At 42.0% G+C, this 21810-nt stretch overlaps 1 protein-coding gene across 1 annotated transcript in view; it reads right to left on the reverse strand.

The window, feature by feature from the left end:
* LOC110496093 (metabotropic glutamate receptor 3) overlaps positions 1 to 21810 on the reverse strand; it is a 918426-nt gene that overhangs the window by 5495 nt on the left and 891121 nt on the right. The window contains exons 10-15 of the mRNA XM_090207701.1: positions 3280 to 3522; positions 2871 to 3060; positions 1157 to 1466; positions 820 to 1013; positions 576 to 708; positions 144 to 321 (exon numbers count right to left, since the gene is read on the reverse strand). Of these exons, the coding sequence (XP_090063827.1) occupies positions 144 to 321; positions 576 to 708; positions 820 to 1013; positions 1157 to 1466; positions 2871 to 3060; positions 3280 to 3522 (1248 nt within the window). The remainder of the gene's footprint in view (positions 1 to 143; positions 322 to 575; positions 709 to 819; positions 1014 to 1156; positions 1467 to 2870; positions 3061 to 3279; positions 3523 to 21810) is intronic.

Here is a 21810-nt window from a genome sequence, read left to right on the forward strand (position 1 = left end):
TGTGAGAGTGATAGTGAGAGAGAGAGAGAGAGAGAGAGAAAAATGGGAAGAAAAAAGATTAAGGAATTTAGTTAAATTAGAACTCGGCAACATAAACAAACCATGCACAGTGGTCAGTGTCTATGACCGTAACTGAACCATACCGTGTGAAGCGCATGTGGTGGCAGGACCACTGACACTGAAGCGGTTGATATTGAGGCGGAGACTGGTGACGTTCTTCTGTGGTTGGAACATGATGATGTGGACCTTGGGAGCGAACATACAGCCCAACACCACGAAACCACTGAGACTGACAGAGATACACATGGTGGTGGTCTGGACCTGTAGAGGGAGACAGATCGCATGGTAACTCCATTGGAACAGAGGAGCAGAGGAAGGAAGGAATTATTATTTTTGTGGACATATGCATGAACAGACACAAAAGCACACATGCGCGTGATCCTGCTTCACACACACCCTACCTGACTAATCACAAAGTCAGATTAATGAGACCACAGGAGCGGTTTATTTTTTCCACAGCCTAGGGCTGTGTGTGTGTGTGTGTGTGTGTGTGTGTGTGTGTACCATGCTCTTACCCTGTAGTCACTGGATGTGACGTAGAATATGGGTAGGAAGGCTAGCCAGATGATACAGGTTGTGTACATGGTAAATCCAATGAATTTAGCCTCATTGAAGTTCTCTGGACACTTCCTGGTCTTGAAGGCGTACCTAGATCAGATAAAGGACACAAAAAGAAAGACTAAATAATCCTTCAAGTCAAAAGTAATAAACAGAATAATACATTGAAAAGTACACACACACCACACACACACCACCTACACGGTACACAGGATGACCAGGAGCACGTCATATACTAGTGACAGCAGCATGCTGGAGTCACGGACGTTACACTTCAGGATCACTGTCTGCCGTCGCTCCGGTAACGTAAACCTCCTGGTACCAGGAACCTCCAGCAGCAACCACACAGACACCATCACTAACTGGACCGATATCAGACTGAGACAGATAAACACCTGGGGAGGGGAGGGCAAGGGGGAAGGGGACACCATCAGACAGAGGAACACCATCATCATCTGAACTATAACTTCCCTCCCTACCTTCCTCCCCTCTCCTTCTCTCTATCCCTGTTTGATTGACAGCTAGGATGACCTCTGACCTGAGAGGTGGGGCTTATGAAGCGAGGCCTTGTGGTCCCGCCCCCGTCCTTTACCCCGCTGAAGATCCGGGCGATCCGATTGGTCTTAGTGAGCAGGGCTGAGTAGCAGACAGCGAATGAGGTGCTTAGGCCGAGGCGTCGCATGGCGCAGATAGTAGGAGAGGGCTTGGCCAGGAAGAGGAAGGTGAGGGAGTAGGACATGAAGACACCCAGCAGCAGGATGTAACACAACTCTCTGCCTGACGCCTTCACCAGGGGCGTGTTGTTGTGTCTCACAAACACCCAGAACACCAGAGATGTACAGAGGAACCTGCAGAGGGAGAGTAAATCAGTTTCAGTTGATTTTATTGAATCCCCTAATTCGACTAGAATTTGTACTAGGCCTAAACAAAAGCCTGTACTTTACACCTATGCCTTTTGTATGGTCTTTGATCGGGTTCAAGTCCGGGCTCTGGCTGGGCCACTCAAGGCCATTCAGAGACTTGTCCTGAAGCCACTCCTGCGTTGTGTTGGCTGTGTGCTTAGGGTCATTATCCTGTTGGTAGGTGAACCTTCACCCCAGTCTGAGGTCCTTAGCGCTCTGGAGCAGTTTTCGTCAAGGATCTCTGTGTAATTTATCCCACGTCCATCTTCCCTCAATCCTGACTAGTCTCCCAGTCCCTGCTGCTGAAAAACACCCCCAGAACATGATGCGCCTACCACCATGCTTCACCGTAGAGATGGTGCCAGGTTTCTTCCAGACATGAGGCTTGGCATTTATTTATTTTTTATATATAATTTTTTTGTGAATTTTACCCCCCTTTTTCGTGGTATCTTGTCTCATCGCAACGACTCCCGTACAGCTCGGGAGAGATGAAGGTCGAAAGTCATGCGTCCTCCGAAACACAACCCAACCAGGCCGCACTGCTTCTTAACACAGCGCGCATCCAACCCGGAAGCCAGCCGCACCAATGTGTCGGAGGAAACACCGTGCACCTGGCGACCTTTGTTAGCATGCACTGTGCCAGGCCCGCCACAGGAGTTGCTGGTGCACTTGGAAAAAATTCAATCTTGGTTTCATCAGACCAGAGAAGGGTTGGCCAAGGCCCTTCTCCCCCAATTGCTCAGTTTGGACAGGTTTAGGAAGAGTCTTGGTGGTTCCAAACTTATTCCATTTAAGAATGATGGAGGCCACTGTGTTCTTCAGGACCTTCAATGTTGAAGACATTTTTTGGTACCCTTCCCCAGATCTGTGCCTCGACACAATCCTGTCTCAGAGCTCTACAGACAATTCCTTTGACCTCATGGCTTGGTTTTTGCTCTGACATGCACTGTCAGCTGTGGGAACTTATATAGACAGGTGTGTGCCTTTCCAAATCATGTCCAATCAATTGAATTTACCACAGGTGGTTTTCCAATCAAGTTGTAGAAATATCAATGCAAACAGGATGCACCTGGATGCACCTGAGCTCAATTTCAAGTCTCATAACAAAGGGTCTGAACACTTACGTAAATCAGGCATGTTTTATAAATTTGCAAAAAGTTTGAAAAACCTGTTTTTCGCTTTGTCATTATGGGGTATTGTGTGTAGATTGATGGTGATACAAATATATATATATATATTTTAGAATAAGGCTGTAACTTAACCAAATGTGTAAAATGGAAGGGGTCTGAATGCACTATATATATACCAACTGGTGATACTTATCCCTCTTCCTCTCCTCTAAAGTCTCACCCGACAATGGCGATGCTGATGGGTCCGATGGCCCAGGCGTCCTCCCACATGATGTAGTCCTCGGGCAGGTCATAGCAGAAAGTGAGGTCTTCACTGGGCCACTGGCCGGGGGCGCAGGGCGAACAGGTGAACTCATCAGCTAGGTACTCATGAGCCTCACATGCAGTACAGATCCAACAACAGTACTCTCCTACAAGATACAGGTATAAAACATATACATTAACTTAGGCAGAGTTTATGTTAGAAAAGGAAACTAGGTTGTTTACATGAAAGCCAGCTGCTAAAATCGTTTCATTCTCCAAAACAAATTACATGGAAACTTCTATTAGTGCTGTCACTAGATCGCAGTGAGCAGCCTGCTCAAAGCCCTATGTGTGTGTGTGTGTGTGTGTGTGTGTGTGTTCCTCACCAGCCTGCATCTTCTTCATCTCATTGCGGGCACATGGGTCACTGCACTGGGATGGGGGCACCACCTCCCTTGGCCAGCGAATCAGGTCACTGCTCAGGCTCAGAGTCTCTGCCCACTCGCCGATGGGCACGTAGCCATAGCGATCAGCGTTGCGCTGGTAACTGAAGATGTTGTAACGTCCCATCCCGTCGCCATAGGGATCAAACTTCACCACAGTCTCACTGCCGAGAGGAGAGAAGGGAGCTGAGAGGGAGATAAGGATAAGGGGAAAGAGAAAGAGACAGCGAGAAAGAGAGAGGAGGGGTGGAAGGGTGAAAGAGAATGGTAGGGTATGAGAGGAGAGAGATCGGGAGAGAAGATAAGAAACAGAATGGAACTAGTGTCAGGATTTCAATTTCATTTGAAGTAGATTTGAACAAAGCAGTGTCACAGAGGAGTGTAATGAATTCCAAGACATAAATTACATACAAAGCCAGTCGAAGTGACAAAGTGAGAATGTAGCAAGTGTATCTAGTGGTTTAAACGTGTGTTACAGCATCTAACTGAGGTCAATATACTGTACACAGCAACATAACTGCAAAGAGTAAGAGAGTGTTACACCAGTGTTAACTAACCTGGTTTGAATCCTTGGGGAGCTAACACAAGTCTTCAGGTTTCAGGAAAGGTTACTCATCTCCTCACTACAAGATGAAACATGAGTGTTTACCCCTCTGAGGTAGGCTTAAACATAGCTGAGACTGTGTTATATATAGACCCTGTGTTTTATATAGACCCTGTGTTTTATATAGATCCTGTGTTTTATATAGACCCTGTGTTATATATAGACCCTGTGTTATATATAGACACTGTGTTATATATAGACCCTGTGTTATATATAGACACTGTGTTTTATATAGACCCTGTGTTATATATAGACCCTGTGTTTTATATAGACCGTGTTTTATATAGACCATGTTTTATATAGACACTGTGTTTTATATAGATCCTGTGTTTTATATAGACCCTGTGTTTTATATAGACCCTGTGTTTTATATAGACCCTGTGTTATATACAGACACTGTGTTTTATATAGACACTGTTTTTTATATAGACACTGTGTTATATATAGACACTGTGTTCTATATAGACCCTGTGTTATATATAGACACTGTGTTATATATAGACACTGTGTTCTATATAGACCATGTTTTATATAGACACTGTGTTATATATAGACCCCGTGTTATATATAGACCCCGTGTTTTATATAGACCGTGTTTTATATAGACCCTGTTTTTTATATAGACACTGTGTTTTATATAGACCCTGTTTTTTATATAGACACTGTGTTATATATAGACACTGTGTTCTATATAGACCCTGTGTTATATATAGACACTGTGTTTTATATAGACCCTGTGTTTTATATAGACCCTGTTTTTTATATAGACACTGTGTTATATATAGACACTGTGTTCTATATAGACCCTGTGTTATATATAGACACTGTGTTTTATATAGACCCTGTGTTTTATATAGACCCCGTGTTTTATATAGACCGTGTTTTATATAGACCCTGTTTTTTATATAGACACTGTGTTATATATAGACACTGTGTTTTATAGACACTGTGTTATATATAGACACTGTGTTATATATATACCCTGTGTTTTATATAGACCATGTTTTATATAGACCCTGTGTTATATATAGACACTGTATTATATATAGACACTGTGTTTTATATAGACCCTGTGTTATATATAGACCCTGTGTTTTATATAGACCCTGTGTTTTATATAGACCCTGTGTTATATATAGACACTGTGTTTTATATAGACCCTGTGTTATATATAGACCCTGTGTTTTATATAGACCGTGTTTTATATAGACCATGTTTTATATAGACACTGTGTTTTATATAGATCCTGTGTTTTATATAGACCCTGTGTTTTATATAGACCCTGTGTTATATATAGACCCTGTGTTTTATATAGACCCTGTGTTTTATATAGACCCTGTGTTATATATAGACACTGTGTTTTATATAGACCCTGTGTTATATATAGACCCTGTGTTTTATATAGACCGTGTTTTATATAGACCATGTTTTATATAGACACTGTGTTTTATATAGATCCTGTGTTTTATATAGACCCTGTGTTTTATATAGACCCTGTGTTTTATATAGACCCTGTGTTATATACAGACACTGTGTTTTATATAGACACTGTGTTATATATAGACCCCGTGTTATATATAGACCCCGTGTTTTATATAGACCGTGTTTTATATAGACCCTGTTTTTTATATAGACACTGTGTTATATATAGACACTGTGTTTTATAGACACTGTGTTATATATAGACACTGTGTTTTATATAGACCATGTTTTATATAGACCCTGTGTTATATATAGACCCTGTGTTTTATATAGACCCTGCATTTTATATAGACCCTGTGTTCTATATAGACCCTGTGTTCTACATAGACCCTGTGTTTTATATAGACCCTGTGTTTTATATAGACCCTGTGTTTTATATAGACACTGTGTTCTATATAGACCCTGTGTTCTATATAGACCCTGTGTTTTATATAGACAGGATCAGGATCAGGTCATATAAGGACTACCATCTACTGTACACGTGGTATTCTAGAGGAGACAAGGGTCAGGTGATTTTAATTCAAATGTATTTTTAATTTAACCAGGCAATTCAGTTAAGAACAAATTCTTATTTACAATGACGTTCTACCCTGGCCAAATCCGGACTACGCTGGGCCAATTGTGCACGGTCCTATGTGACTCCCAATCACAGCTGGATGTGACACAGCCTGGGTTCGAACCAGGGACTGTAGTGACACCTCTTGGCACTGAGATGCAGTGCCTTAGATGACTGCGTCACTTGGGAGGTTAAGCCTATCCCTGGGTTATGCATGTATGTTGGTAACATGCATCCCTCATCCTGCTCTTGTCCTTTTACACTTATAAGATCGGATCAAAATCAGTTCCCAAAACATATTTTAATTGTCTACATCTGTCCGAAAATGTGGGCACCACCAGAATAAGGACATACAGTGCATTCGGAAAGTACTCAGTCCCCTTCCACATTTTGTTACGTTCCACCCATATTCTAAAATGGATGAAATCATTTTTTCCTCATCAATCTACACACAATATCCCATAATGACAAAGCGAAAACAAGTTTTTAGACATTTTTGCAAATGTATATACATAAGCATTCAGACCCTTTACTCAGTACTTTGTTGAAGCAGCTTCATTAGCAATTTCAGCCTCGAGGTGAACCTTTGCCCCAGTCTGAGGTCCTGAGCACTCTGGAACAGTTTTCATCAAGGATATCTCTGTACTTTGCTCTATTCATCTTTCCCACAATCCTGACTAGTCTCCCAGTCCCTGCCACTGAAAAACATACCCACAACATGATGCTGCCACCATCATGCTTCACCGTAGGGATGGTGCCAGGGTTACTCCAGGCATGACACTTGGCATTCAGGCCAAAGTTCAATCTTGGTTTCATCAAACCAGAGAATATTGTTTCTAATGGTCTGAGAGTTCTTTAGCTGCCTTTCAACAACCTCCAAGATGGCTGTCATGTGCCTTTAACTGAGAAGTGGCTTCTTTCGGAACATTCTAACACAAAGGCGTAAGTGGTGGAGAGCTGCAGAGATGGTTGTCCTTCTGGAAGGTTCTCCTCTCTTCACAGAGGTACTCTGGAGGTCTGTCAGAGTGACCATTGGGTTCTTGGTCCCCTCCCTGACCAAGGCCCTTGTCCCCCGATTTCTCAGTTTGGCTGAGCTGCCAGCTCTAAGAAGAGTCTTGGTTGTTCCTAACTTCCTCCATTTAAGAATAATGGAAGCTACTGGGTTCTTGCGGACATTCAATGCTGCTACTGCAGAAATGTTTTGGTACCCTTCCCCAGATCTGTGTCTTCACACAATCCTGTCTCGGAGCACTATGGACAATTAATTTGACCTCATGGCTTGGTGTTTGCTCTGACATGCACTGTCAACTGTGGGACCTTATATAGACAGGTGTGTTCCTTTCAAAATCATGTCCAATCAATTTAATTTACCACAGGTGGACTTCAATAAAGTTGTAGAAACATCTCAAGGATGATAAATGGAAACAGGATGCACCTGAGCTCAATTTCGAGTCTCATAGGGGGGTCTGACTACTTATGTAAATATGGTATTTCTGTTTTTAATTCTTAATACATTTGCAAAAAATAAATAAAAACCTATTTTCTCTTTGTCATTGTGGGGTATTGTTTGTAGATTGCTGAGAAAAAAAAGTATTTTATCAATTTAAGAATAAGGCTGTAGCATAACAAAATGTGGAAAAAGTCAAGGCATCTGAATAATTTCCAAATGGAAGCATGATAGCACCAGGTATAAACAGGGCTTCTGTGTTGGTAGGCTCTTTTAGGACCTATTCTAACTGGTTTAGAGCGCATAGTTCTGAGCATTGTGGCAGATACGCTGACTGGGACTAAAGCTGATATTGTTGTGTGTGAGTGTGTGTTTGTGTGCTGACTTGGACTAGAAGAAGAATGGAGTGTCAGACCAGAGAGGTTATGAAATCCATTTATCACAAAGACAACCTACTTCTCTTCCCCACTCCTTTTTATGCCTCTCTCTCTCTCCCTCATTCTCTCTCCCGCTCTGTCTCTCTCTCTCCTTTAGGATATTGGGAGTGTTTAGGCTTCTTCCAGAGATAAAAGTTAAATGATTTAAATAAGGAAAAGCTGATAAAAATAGTCCATATCTATATAATAAAGCAAAATAGCCACATGCACGCACGCAAGCACACACACATTCACACACCCATTCACACACACACTTGCTGACAGTCAATACATAACTGCATAACACTGTAAGATACAAACACTGCAACACTGCAAGATTAGTTGTTTTTATCGCTTTAGTACTATTTTCACAACAATGTGGTGAATTGCCAAAACTCTTAGTACAAAACTCACGCGGACGTGTTTTTAGAGCTCTCCTGACAATTTCGGCTTAACTTCTTTTAATCTCTTATTTTCCATCCTCGTAACATGAACAGCAAATTTTCTTGGACAATTTCAGGCGTATCTACATCCATTATGAATCGACTTAAACATAGTCCTCCTAAAACAAGAAGAACATCTAACATCAACAACGTTCTCCAGGCTAGGCTGTCACGCCTGCTCCCGCTCTTCCTCAACCCTGGCGCTCGAGGGTGCCAGGATCCCCAGCATTACGCACTCAAGCCACCATCAGTACGCACACCTGCCTTCCCCTGTCACGCGCATCAGTGATCAATGGACTCACATGGACTCAATTCCTTGTGTCATTACCTTACCTATATCTGTCTCTTCCCAAACTCTGTTCCCTGCTTCGGGATTAATTGTCTCATGTCCGTGTTACCCGTGTTCCGACGCTGTTCCTGTCTTGTTTCCTTGTCTGTTCCCGAATAATTGTCAGGCTCCCCGTACCTGCTTCTCCTGTCGGGCGTCGGCCCTTACATAGGCCAGTTAGCCCTGCTAATTCAGCCAGCTACACTAACCCAGTTAGCCCTGCAAGCTCCTCACACCACGAGTCTGACATGAAAATCAACAATATAGACGACATAAACCAGAACCAGAACCAAAGGGTTTTGGTAGCTATCTCTGCCACGAGGGCGGACTTTTCCACCAAACTCGAAGGTGTCCTAACATGGATTGGTGAGGTTAAACGTGACCTTCAAGCCTACTCTACACACTTGGACGAAGCAGAGGAATGCATTAGCACGGTGGAAGATACTGTCGTCACTGTCAAAACAACGACCAAAAAGTTGAAAAAACAGGTGGCTGACCTTACTTCAAAACTGAACTCGCTCACGAACCACCAGAGGAGGTCTAATTTGAAACTGGTTAATCTACCTGAAAAAGTGGAAAATAGTGACCCAGTTGCATTTCTCGAGAGATGGCTTCCAGAGGCATTGGGGCTGGACGTCTTTCCGGACCACCTCGGCTCCTACAGGCCCGAGAAACCACCCTCTCCTCGAGTCCTTATCATGAAGTTTCTCAACTTTCAAGACGATATCTGAGTGATGCGGAAAGCCAGGGCTATAGGCAAGGTGATATACGGGGACCAAGAGATCATGTTCTTCCCTGACCTAGCCGCAGACCTGCACCGGAAAAGAAAAGGCTAGATCGGGGTTGAACACCAACTCAGGTCCTTCAACATTGCCTATGGAATAGCCGTCCCAGCTAAACTACGTCTGACTTACAATGGACACGATTCACACAAGTTTTAATCTCTCCCTCAAGCCGAGGCATTCATCCGAGGCATACAGCGTGAATCTTCTTCCTAGTCATATTTCCGCTGTGAAGTTCACCGCCACTCTGGACTATGGAAAATTAAACCACCTTGTGACTGTTGGCAAGCTAACTAACAATAACTAATGTATTAACTGCTACTGTAGTACTGTAGCTAACATAACAGTTAAGTGAATAATATGGCGAGCTAGCCCACACAAAGTTTCCTTATATTATTTGTAGCCTGTATGTGCTCATCACTTAGCTCAGTTTCTTCTATATGACAGGCAAGATAGCTGTCCATTGAACGTTGGACGTCATGTTTAAGTTTATTTTTGCTATATTGATAATTCTCTTCCATTGGATTACATAAAACACTGTAAAATCCTGGCAAATTTATTTAGCTCCATGTCAATGGACACATCGGGTGTCACACCCTGACCTGTTTCACATGTCTGTGTGCTTGTCTCCAACCCCCTCAAGGTGTCGCCCATCTTCCCCATTATCCCCTGTGTATTTATACCTGTGTTCTCTGTTTGTCTGTTGCCAGTTCGTTTTGCTCATTCATACCCTGCTCCTGCCTGTTTTCCTGCTCCTGTTTTCTAGTCCGTCCCGGTTTTGACCGTTCTGCCTGCCCTGACCCTGAGACTGCCTGCCGTTCTGGACCCTGTATACCTTCTCTGGATTATTAGGAATAAACTTTAGTTTCTGTAACGCTGTCTGCATCGGGGTCATACCTCAAATGGGTTATCGGGAGCTTATTCATTCATCCTGCACCACGAGAAGCATCGGAACTACTTTATATGAAGACTTAAGTTTCGATCATATCCTTGGACTAAAATGATTGACACTCACGTGCAAGCCTGACAAAAAAAAGCCTGACATCAACATCATGTGCAAGGGCTTTTGGGACATCAACAACATGTGCAAGGGCCTTTGGGTAACGTAGCACATATTCAATGGTATCTCTTTCTCTCACATACAGTGCCTTGCGAAAGTATTCGGCCCCCTTGAACTTTGCGACCTTTTGCCACATTTCAGGCTTCAAACATAAAGATATAAAACTGTATTTTTTTGTGAAGAATCAACAACAAGTGGGACACAATCATGAAGTGGAACGACATTTATTGGATATTTCAAACTCTTTTAACAAATCAAAAACTGAACTTTCAGTGCAGCAAACTCTCTCCAGAAGTTCAGTGAGGATCTCTGAATGATCCAATGTTGACCTAAATGACTGATGATGATAAATACAATCCACCTGTGTGTAATCAAGTCTCCGTATAAATGCACCTGCACTGTGATAGTCTCAGAGGTCCGTCAAAACGCAGAGAGCATCATGAAGAACAAGGAACACACCAGGCAGGTCCGAGATACTGTTGTGAAGAAGTTTAAAGCCGGATTTGGATACAAAAAGATTTCCCAAGCTTTAAACATCCCAAGGAGCACTGTGCAAGCGATAATATTGAAATGGAAGGAGTATCAGACCACTGCAAATCTACCAAGACCTGGCCGTCCCTCTAAACTTTCAGCTCATACAAGGAGAAGACTGATCAGAGATGCAGCCAATAGGCCCATGATCACTCTGGATCAACTGCAGAGATCTACAGCTGAGGTGGGAGACTCTGTCCATAGGACAACAATCAGTCGTATATTGCACAAATCTGGCCTTTATGGAAGAGTGGCAAGAAGAAAGCCATTTCTTAAAGATATCCATAAAAAGTGTCGTTTAAAGTTTGCCACAAGCCACCTGGGAGACACACCAAACATGTGGAAGAAGGTGCTCTGGTCAGATGAAACCAAAATTGAACTTTTTGGCAACAATGCAAAACGTTATGTTTGGCGTAAAAGCAACACAGCTGAACACACTGTCAAACATGGTGGTGGCAGCATCATGGTTTGGGCCTGCTTTTCTTCAGCAGGGACAGGGAAGATGGTTCAAATTGATGGGAAGATGGATGGAGCCAAATACAGGACCATTCTAGAAGAAAACCTGATGGAGTCTGCAAAAGACCTGAGACTGGGACGGAGATTTGTCTTCCAACAAGACAATGATCCAAAACATAAAGCAAAATCTAAAATGGAATGGTTCAAAAATAAACATATCCAGGTGTTTGAATGGCCAAGTCAAAGTCCAGACCTGAATCCAATCGAGAATCTGTGGAAAGAACTGAAAACTGCTGTTCACAAATGCTCTCCATCCAACCTCACTGAGCTCGAACTGTTTTGCAAGGAGGAATGGGAAAAAATGTCAGTCTCTCGATGTGCAAAACTGATAGAGACATACCCCAAGCGGCTTACAGCTGTAATTGCAGCAAAAGGTGGCGCTACAAAGTATTAACTTAAGGGGGCTGAATAATTTTGCACGCCCAATTTTTTCCGTTTTTGATTTGTTAAAAAAGTTTGAAATATCCAATAAATGTCGTTCCACTTCATGATTGTGTCCCACTTGTTGTTGATTCTTCACAAAAAAATACAGTTTTATATCTTTATGTTTGAAGCCTGAAATGTGGCAAAATGTTGCAAAGTTCAAGGGGGCCGAATACTTTCGCAAGGCACTGTTCATTTCTGATCTTTGATACTTTTTGGGGGTTTATAAACTTACCATGGTGTTCTACGTTACTACGCTATATGTATGGGCCATTTTGTTGCTTGGTAGCTACTAGCAGCAGACCCTATGTTGTGGATCATCTACAACTATTTGGGATCGTCCACACTGTAACGTTAACATTAGTTAGGCTTCACTGACTAGTGTTACTGTTTTAGGTGGAGCTATTCTTCGCTACTTTTCAAATGAATACTATGTGATATTTCACATTTAATATTGCTAGGTATGCCTTTTGTTGTGATATTTCACATAACATCTTGCAAGATATGCCTTTTGTTTTGTTTGGGAGGAGTAATGGCCGAGAGAAGGCAGGAGACACTTAATTTTGTTTAGCATTGCTTAGGTTAGACTGCTCCCTTTAATGGATCAGTCGTCCACCAGGCTACCCTCTACAATTAGGGCGATATGGGAGAGGAAGTGTTGCGTGTCTTGGTTAGGGAGACAAGGGAATGGGGTTCAGTTTTTTACTGTTAGGATAGATTTATGTTTGTTCGTTCCAACAGATCTGTACATATTTAGCCTTTATGCTATATCTTATACCATTTTTACATTTTCGGTTAAATTACTTCAAATGTAAAACTGAAATTTACTTTGCGGAATGTCCGTGGAGTTTGTAAACTATCCAAGCTTAAACAGGTTATTAATAGGTTTAAACAACTTCCTTCATCTATTGTGTTCCTACAAAAAACTCACTTGCTGAAGGATGAGCTACTTAAAGTATGCAGGAGATGGCAAGGGCAAGTAATAGCACCCTGTTTTCCCTCTCATTCTCATGGTGTTATGGTTTTAATTCACAAATCTGTTCTGTTTCAAGTGGATAATATTACTGATACAGCTGATATATTTTGATACAAGGAACTCTTTTCAATGAGCGTATTACTCTGGTTAATGTTTACGGTCCTAATGATGATAATCCCAAATTCTTTGCAAATTTATTTATATTGATAGCCTCCCTTCCTGGTGAAGTCCCAATGTCAGGGACTTTTAATTGCACTCTTGATCCTCATCTAGATCGCTCCTCTGGTTTAGACACCTCCCACTCGTAGAGTAGAACGAGATTACCTTGGAGGAATCAGAACCCGAGTAAAAGGGATTATTCATGTTACTCGTCGAAATGTAAATCATATTCTAGTATAGAATACTTTTATGTTTCTTGCTCATTGATTCCCAATGTAGCAGGAAGGAGATATGATAGTATTGTTCTGAGTGACCATTCCCCTCTGTCATTATTCTATAGGGATCCAAAACTAGTAAAAGGATCCTCTAGATGGCATTTGCATCCCAGATGGTTACAGGACCCATACTTCTTACATTACGTTGGAGTGCATATAGATGTTTATTTTACATTGAACACTAACCAAACTTCAGCAAGTACCAGATGGGAGGCTTTCAAAGCATATATTAGGGGGAAAATGATACGTTTGTCACGCCCTGACCTTAGAGAACTTTTTATGTCTCTATTTTGGTTTGGTCAGGTTGTGATTTGGGTGGGCATTCTATGTTCCTTTTTCTATGTTTTGTATTTCTTTGTTTTGGCCGGGACAACTATCGTTGTCTCTGATTGGGAACCATACTTAAGCAGCTTTTTCCCACCTATGTTTTGTGGGTAGTTGTTTTCTGTTTAGTGTTCTGCACCTGACAGGACTGTTTTGGTTTCGTTTATTCACTTTGTTATTTTTGTTCTAGTGTTCAGTTTAATAAAATCATGAACACTTACCACACTGCGCTTTGGTCCGATTCTTCCTCATCACACAACGACCGTTACAACATTTTACCAGTTTCAAATCAAATCAATTAAATGGGAAAATGAGAGAGAAGGACAGAGAAATCTGAGAATTGGAGAGGGAAGCTTTTTTGTATAACTCAGAAGAAGTAAACAAGAAATTATTTGCTCTTAAAGCTCAGTATGAAGAACTTTCCACCTCAAAAGCTGCAAACAGCTTAACGAGGCTGAAACCGTCCTATGATCAAGGTGAAAAACCTGGTAAATTGTTGGCCTGGCGGATTAAGAAGTTACATTTAGACAGAGCCATTAATGCAATTCATAATTTACAAGGACAATTATGAATGGATTCTGTAGAAATAAACCAAACATTTGCTTCCTACTACAACACACTTTACAACTCTGAATCTCCTGAGAACTTAACTAATCAGACATCCTTTTTGGATGGTCTTGATTTTCCCTCTATTTCAGAAGAAACAAGACTGGATCTGGAAAAGGAATTGGATGGTGTTGAAATATCTGATGCTAGGAAAAGGGAGGTAAAGTGACAGGTCCAGATGGGCTCCCAATAGATATAAGATATTTAGGGACAAACCTCTAGGTCCACTTTTGGATATGTATGCCGAATCCTTTCAGCAAGGTTGTTTCCCCCTTCTTTATTCACTCTTATTCTGAAGCCTGATAAATCCCCAAAGTTACAGAGTGATTTCTCCTCTGAACTCCAACAAAAATGTTTGGGCTAAAGCTTTAGCGAAGAGATTGGATAGAGTGCTCCCATATCTAATACACAAAGACCAAAATGGGTTCGTGAAAAATCGTCAAGGTTTTCACAATGTGAGGAGAGTACTAAAAATAGTGCACGTGTGTGAAGGGTCCACTGATACTTCCATTCTCTCACTTGATGCAGAGAAGGCATTCACTAGAGTTGAGTCATCTTATTTATTTGGAGTGCTTAAAAGATTTGGGTTTGGGAACTACTTCTGTAAATGGATTAAGATGTGATATACCGACCCCACTGAAGAAGTTGTGGTGGATGAATCAGAATTAGTTGGGTATCATAAGTAATTAAGATGTCATATCTGCATAATATTCTTATGTGATATACTTTTTATTAGTATGTATTTCTAATAGACTCTAGTGTTGGCAGTTGCATTTCTTCCCTCAGCTAGGGATCAGTCATTTGGGGTCCAGAGACGGGAGAGGTCAGGCTTGTCCTGAGGACAGGATGGAACATTGTCTTCATATGTGAAAGTATCTGTTAAACCATGTGAAAGGATGGCGTGATTAAGGGGGAACCAATTACTTGTCTCCACAAAGTCACTCCCCTCAGTGAGTGGGGTCGGGAGGGGATTTACTTGAGATGGGAGTATCTAGAGTTGACAATTGAGTTATGTCTTGGATGAGGTAATGTTTTGGTACTATGAAGTACCAGGAACGAGATTAGAAAATTGTTTTAGAGACCAAACTGAGCGATAATTTATAGCAAATGCTATCTGGCTAAGGGATACTCCTTTCTCAAGTTAAAGGCCCTTTGTTAAGAGTTCCTAAGATCTGTGGTTCATCATGTAAGTTGAGAGGGGTGTATCTTGGCTATAAAAGATCTGTGTATTCTTCTGTAGTCACTCTCAAAATTCATTAAAGATAGTGAATTGATCTGAGAGTCAAAGGGCTATTGTAAAGCTCATATTATTAAAGATGAAGTATAACTCTGACTGGTGTGTGGTTTGTAACTCTCCTCATTTGGTAATACAGGAAAATGCCATCACAGTTACCAACTTGATTTCACAACCTTCTATGCTTTTTTGGGGCACGAGACCAGGATGTCTGGCCAGTCCAGGACTCTTAGCTATAGAACCCTTTGCCATTGCAGTAAGGTCTCACCGTCAATTAGTGGAAATAAAACATTGGATTTTGAACATCGAGTGGCCCTGTATGCCGATGATACCCTCTTATTCAAAACAGATTTAAAGAATTCAATCTCTTCCCTTTCCAATATAATGAATAACTTGTAAATTCTCTGGGTTTAAAGTTAATAAAACCAAATCTTCTATATTTTTCCTCAACAAGCAAGATAGACTGAATACAGTTGTACATCATCCATTTGTGAATACAGAACAAGGGTTCATATATCTTGGTATTAAAAATCACACCAGAAATGAGCTCCTTGATTTCAAGAAATTCTGAACCCATGGTAACGAGTGTAACAGAATCCATCAACAGATGGACATCATTGCCTATATCTACTATTGGTAGAATAAATATAATTAAGATTAATATTCTGCTCAAATTGCTTTATCTATTTCAATCAATTCCTCTGCCTCCACCACCTTTATTTTCCCCAAAGATCAGAAAGACACTCTCAAATTGTATCTGGAGCAACATAAAACCAAAACTTAAACTCTCTCTTCTTTATTTGCTCAATGACAAAGGGGGACTGCAACTTCCAAACCTACAGTTGTATTACTGGGCTGCACAACTTCGGGCTGCAATGTTTTGGTTCTCTAAGAAACCATGCTTACCCTGGCTGCAGACTGAAATGCTGTCTACAAAAAGCTTAACTTTGGATATTTGAACTCTGCTCCCTTTAAGAAGCTAAAGAAGAATATGACTAATCCATTTGTTAAAAATACCCTAACTATATGGCTGTATAGCAATATCTGGGTGAATGTGAGGACTTTATTTTTTAAATTTGTCTGTGAATATTTGGTTGTTATGTTTTTGTCTCTTTGGGTTGAGGGGGAGGTGTCTGTGTGAAAAGAAATATACAATTGTATTTCTGTAATTGTTGAACTAATAAATACACTACTGTTCAAAAGTATAGGGTCACTTAAAATGTCCTTGTTTTTTAAAGAAATTCCATTTTTTTGTAGATTAAAATAACATCAAATTGTTCAGAAATACAGTGTAGCCATTGTTAATGTTGTAAATGACTATTGTAGCTGGAAATGGCAGATTTTTTTATCTACATAGGCGTACAGAGGCCCATTATCAGCAACCATCACTCCCGTGTAAATGTGTACATGTGTAAAATATATACAGTGGGGAGAACAAGTATTTGATACACTGCCAATTTTGCAGGTGTTCCTACTTACAAAGCATGTCATTTTTATCATAGGTACACTTCAACCGTGAGAGACGGAATATAAAACAAAAATCCAGAACATTTTTAACTAATTAATTAGCATTTTATTGCATGACATAAGTATTTGATCACCTACCAACCAGTAAGAATTCCGGCTCTCACAGACCTGTTAGCTTTTCTTTAAGAAGCCCTCCTGTTCTCCACTAATTACCTGTATTAACTGCACCTGTTTGAACTCGTTACCTGTATGAAAGACACCTGTCCACACACTCAATCAAACAGACTCCAACCTCTCCACAATGGCCAAGACCAGGGAGCTGTGTAAGGACATCAGGGATAAAATTGTAGACCTGCACAAGGCTGGGATGGGCTACAAGACAACAGGCAAGCAGCTTGGTGAAAAGGCAACAACTGTTGGCGCAATTCTTCGAAAATGGAAGAAGTTCAAGATGACGGTCAATCACCCTCGGTCTGGGGCTCCATGCAAGATCTCACCTCGTGGGGCATCAATGATCATGAGGAAGGTGAGGGATCAACCCAGAACTACACGGCATGACCTGGTCAATGACCTGAAGAGAGCTGGGACCACAGTCTCAAAGAAAACCATTTGTAACACACTACGCCGTCATGGATTAAAATCCTGCAGCGCACGAAAGGTCCCCCTGCTCAAGCCAGCGCATGTCCAGGCCCGTCTGAAGTTTGCCAATGACCATCTGGATGATCCAGAGGAGGAATGGGAGAAGGTCATGTGGTCTGATGAGACAAAAATATAGCTTGTTGGTCTAAACTCCACTCACCGTGTTTGGAGGAAGAAGAAGGATGAATACAACCCAAAGAACACCATCCCAACCGTGAAGCATGGAGTTGGAAACATCATTCATTGGGGCTGATTTTCTGCAAAGGGGACAGGATGACTGCACCGTATTAAGGGGAGGATGGATGGGGCCATGTATCGTGAGATCTTGGCCAACAACCTCCTTCCCTCAGTAAGATCATTGAAGATGGGTCGTGGCTGGGTCTTCCAGCATGACAACGACCCGAAACACACAGCCAGGGCAACTAAGGAGTGGCTCCGTAAGAAGCATCTCAAGGTCCTGGAGTGGCCTAGCCAGTCTCAAGACCTGAACCCAATAGAAAATCTTTGGAGGGAGCTGAAAGTCCGTATTGCCCAGCGACAGCCCTGAAACCTGAAGGATTTGGAGAAGGTCTGTATAGAGAAGTGGGCCAAAATCCCTGCTTCAGTGTGTGCAAACCTGGTCAAGAACTACAGGAAACGTATGATCTCTGTAATTGCAAACAAAGTTTTCTGTACCAAATATTAAGTTCTGCTTTTCTGATGTATCAAATACTTATGTCATGCAATAAAATGCAAATTAACTACTTATAAATCATACAATGTGATTTTCTGGATTTTTGAAGTGTACCTACGATAAAAATTACAGACCTCGACATGCTTTGTAAGTAGGAAAACCTGAAAAACCGGCAGTGTATCAAATACTTGTGCTCCCCACTGTATATATAAACACACATTTCAAATGGCCTTTGAATGTAGTATGATACAGTAAATTACCACACAGTACACTGCTTTCACATGAGGCAATTCACTTACACTATCCATTAACATTGACTGAACATCAGATTTCCATAATTTTTATCCAATCGGTGATGAAAGGGGTGATCAATTGAAGACATCTTCTTGTCATCAAATGAAATAAATGAAAGAAACAATGTTTTGCAGGCCCTAGTTTGCATCAATCCTGTTTGAGCATTTGGCCATAGATTCTCATCAAAATCACAGTAAACATTCTCATTGTTCATACACCTGGGAAAAACCTTTTGGCATGGAAAATCCAAGCCTAACATAGATCTGGACTGAAATCCTTTTATGCATCATCCATGACCTGAAGGAAGGTGGTACGTTCACGGGGATTGCAATCATACATCTTCCACCTTTATTGTAATCATGTGTTGTATTTTACAGTATTGTATTGTAATTATGTACACTGCTCAAAAAAATAAAGGGACCACTAAAATAACACATCCTAGATCTGAATGAATGAAATATTCTTATTAAATACTTTTTTCTTTACATAGTTGAATGTGCTGATAACAAAATCACACAAAAATCATCAATGGAAATCAAATTGATCAACCCATGGAGGTCTGGATTTGGAGTCACACTCAAAATTAAAGTGGAAAACCACACTACAGGCTGATCCAATGTAATGTGCTTAAAACAAGTCAAAATGAGGCTCAGTAGTGTGTGTGGCCTCCACGTGCCTGTATGACCTCCCTACAACGCCTGGGCATGCTCTGATGAGGTGGCGGATGGTCTCCTGAGGGATCTCCTCCCAGACCTGGACTAAAGCATCCGCCAACTCCTGGACAGTCTGTGGTGCAACGTGGCGTTGGTGGATGGAGCGAGACATGATGTCCCAGATGTGCTCAATTGGATTCAGGTCTGGGGAATGGGCAGGCCAGTTCATAGCATCAATGCCTTCCTCTTGCAGGAACTGCTGACACACTCCAGCCACATTGGCTTGCATTAGGAGGAACCCAGGGCCAACCGCACCAGCTTATGGTGTCACAAGGGGTCTGTGGATCTCATCTCGGTACCTAATGGCAGTCAGGCTACCTCTGGCGAGCACATGGAGGTGCTCGCCAAAAAATGCCACCCCACACCATGACTGACCCACCGCCAAACCGGTCATGCTGGAGGATGTTGCAGGCAGCAGAACGTACTCCACGGCGTCTCTAGACTGTCACGTCTGTCACATGTGCTCAGTGTGAACCTGCTTTCATCTGTGAATAGCACATGGCGCAAGTGGCGAACTTGCCAATCTTGGTGTTCTCTGGCAAATGCCAAACGTCCTGCACAGTGTTGGGCTGTAAGCACAACCCCCACCTGTGGATGTCGGGCCCTCATACCACCCTCATGGAGTCTGTTTCTGACCGTTTGAGCAGACACATGCACATTTGTGGCCTGCTGGAGGTCATTTTGCAGGGCTCTGGCAGTGCTCCTCCTGCTCCTCCTTGCACAAAGGCGGAGGTAGCAGTCCTGCTGCTGGGTTGTTGCCCTCCTACGGCCTCCTGCACGTCTCCTGATGTACTGGCCTGTCTCCTGGTAGCGCCTCCATGCTCTGGACACTACGCTGACAGACACAGCAAACCTTCTTGCCACAGCTCGCATTGATGTCCCATCCTGGATGAGCTGCACTACCTGAGCCACTTGTGTGGGTTGTAGACTCCGTCTCATGCTACCACTAGAGTGAAAGCACCGCCAGCATTCAAAAGTGACCAAAACATGAGCCAGGAATCATAGGAACTGAGAAGTGGTCTGTGGTCACCACCTGCAGAACCACTCCTTTATTGGGGGTATCTTGCTAATTGCCTATAATTTCCACCTGTTGTCTATTCCATTTGCACAACAGCATGTGAAATGTATTGTCAATCAGTGTTGCTTCCTAAGTGGACAGTTTGATTTCACAGAAGTGTGATTGACTTGGAGTTACATTGTGTTGTTTAAGTGTTCCCTTTATTTTTTTGAGCAGTGTATTTTTTTAATTGTTAATATTATTTTATATAACCTTTATTTAACTAGGCAAGTCAGTTAAGAACACATTCTTATTTACAATGACGGCCTAGATATTTTTGTTTTAAGCCTATCCCAAACCTTAACCCCTACCTTAACCATTTAGAGTTAATGCCTAGCCTTAAGAATTGAGTTAATGCCTAAACTTAACCTTAACCTTAAAGATTCATAGTTAATGACTAACCTTAACTTTAAACACTTTGAAATGTTACATTTGGAACAATTTCAAAATTTGACATTTAAGAATCATGGAGGAACGTCTAATTCCGATGTGAGACTGTGAGAGCAGGTTGAAAAAAAAATGCTATCAAATCCCCATCCCCCACCAGTAGAGGCCTTTGTTTCTATGGCTGTGTGATCTAGTTCATTCAGGTTTGGTGCCTTGTGGGAATGGAAGCGCCTGTCCACTGTTCACTCACACTCACATAGATGTGAGCTTCTCTCAATGCCAACTGCTGAATACACACACGCCCATGCACACACACACAGTCTTGTACAGCTAACCTTGTGGTGACACACAACTCAGTCCCATTCAAAATCTTATTCTCCCTAACCCCTAACCCTAATCTAACCCTAACCCGTACTCTTACCCTTAACCTAACCCTAACCTAACCCTAACCCTAAACCTAACCTTAGCTCCTAACCCTAAAACTGAACCTAGCTCCTAACACTAACCCTTAACTTAATTCTAACCCTAACACTAATTCTTAACCCTAAACCCCCTAGAAATAGCATTTGACCTCATGGGAACGCACACACACACACACACACTCTCTCTCTGTCTCTCTCTCTCTCTCTCTCTCTCTCTCTCCTAACAATCCCGTAGACTGTGCGTCCTGCAATTTCCTATATTATGTTCTATGTGACACAGTATCTGACCCTATCAGTCTAGAGAACATCTTTAGCCCTGAGTGAAGACACATCTCTCCCCTCAGCTTGTTCTAGCAGGTTAGGAGCTCTGGGATACTCCAGGTCACGTTTTAAAGCTGGCACAAATCTCCTCAGGTCTCCCCAGCAGTATCTGCTGTGTGTTGAGCGCTCTAGTGGAATAACCACTGTCCTAGTCCACACTGATGTTGGAAAGAGGCTGAAGTCTGCAAAGTCTGCAGCTTTACGTTAGACAGTAAAGCACTGCACCGCTTTCATTTACAGAGCAAGTCTGTTCACACCATCCGTCTACTGTTTACTGCTACAACAATGCTCTCTCGCGTTCTCTCTCTCTCCAGAGACTTATGCAGCAGGATTTCTCTA

The sequence above is a fragment of the Oncorhynchus mykiss genome, chromosome 2 (assembly GCF_057628025.1).
Source record: "Oncorhynchus mykiss isolate SJ-2025 chromosome 2, ASM5762802v1, whole genome shotgun sequence".
Taxonomy (NCBI): Eukaryota; Metazoa; Chordata; class Actinopteri; order Salmoniformes; family Salmonidae; genus Oncorhynchus; species Oncorhynchus mykiss.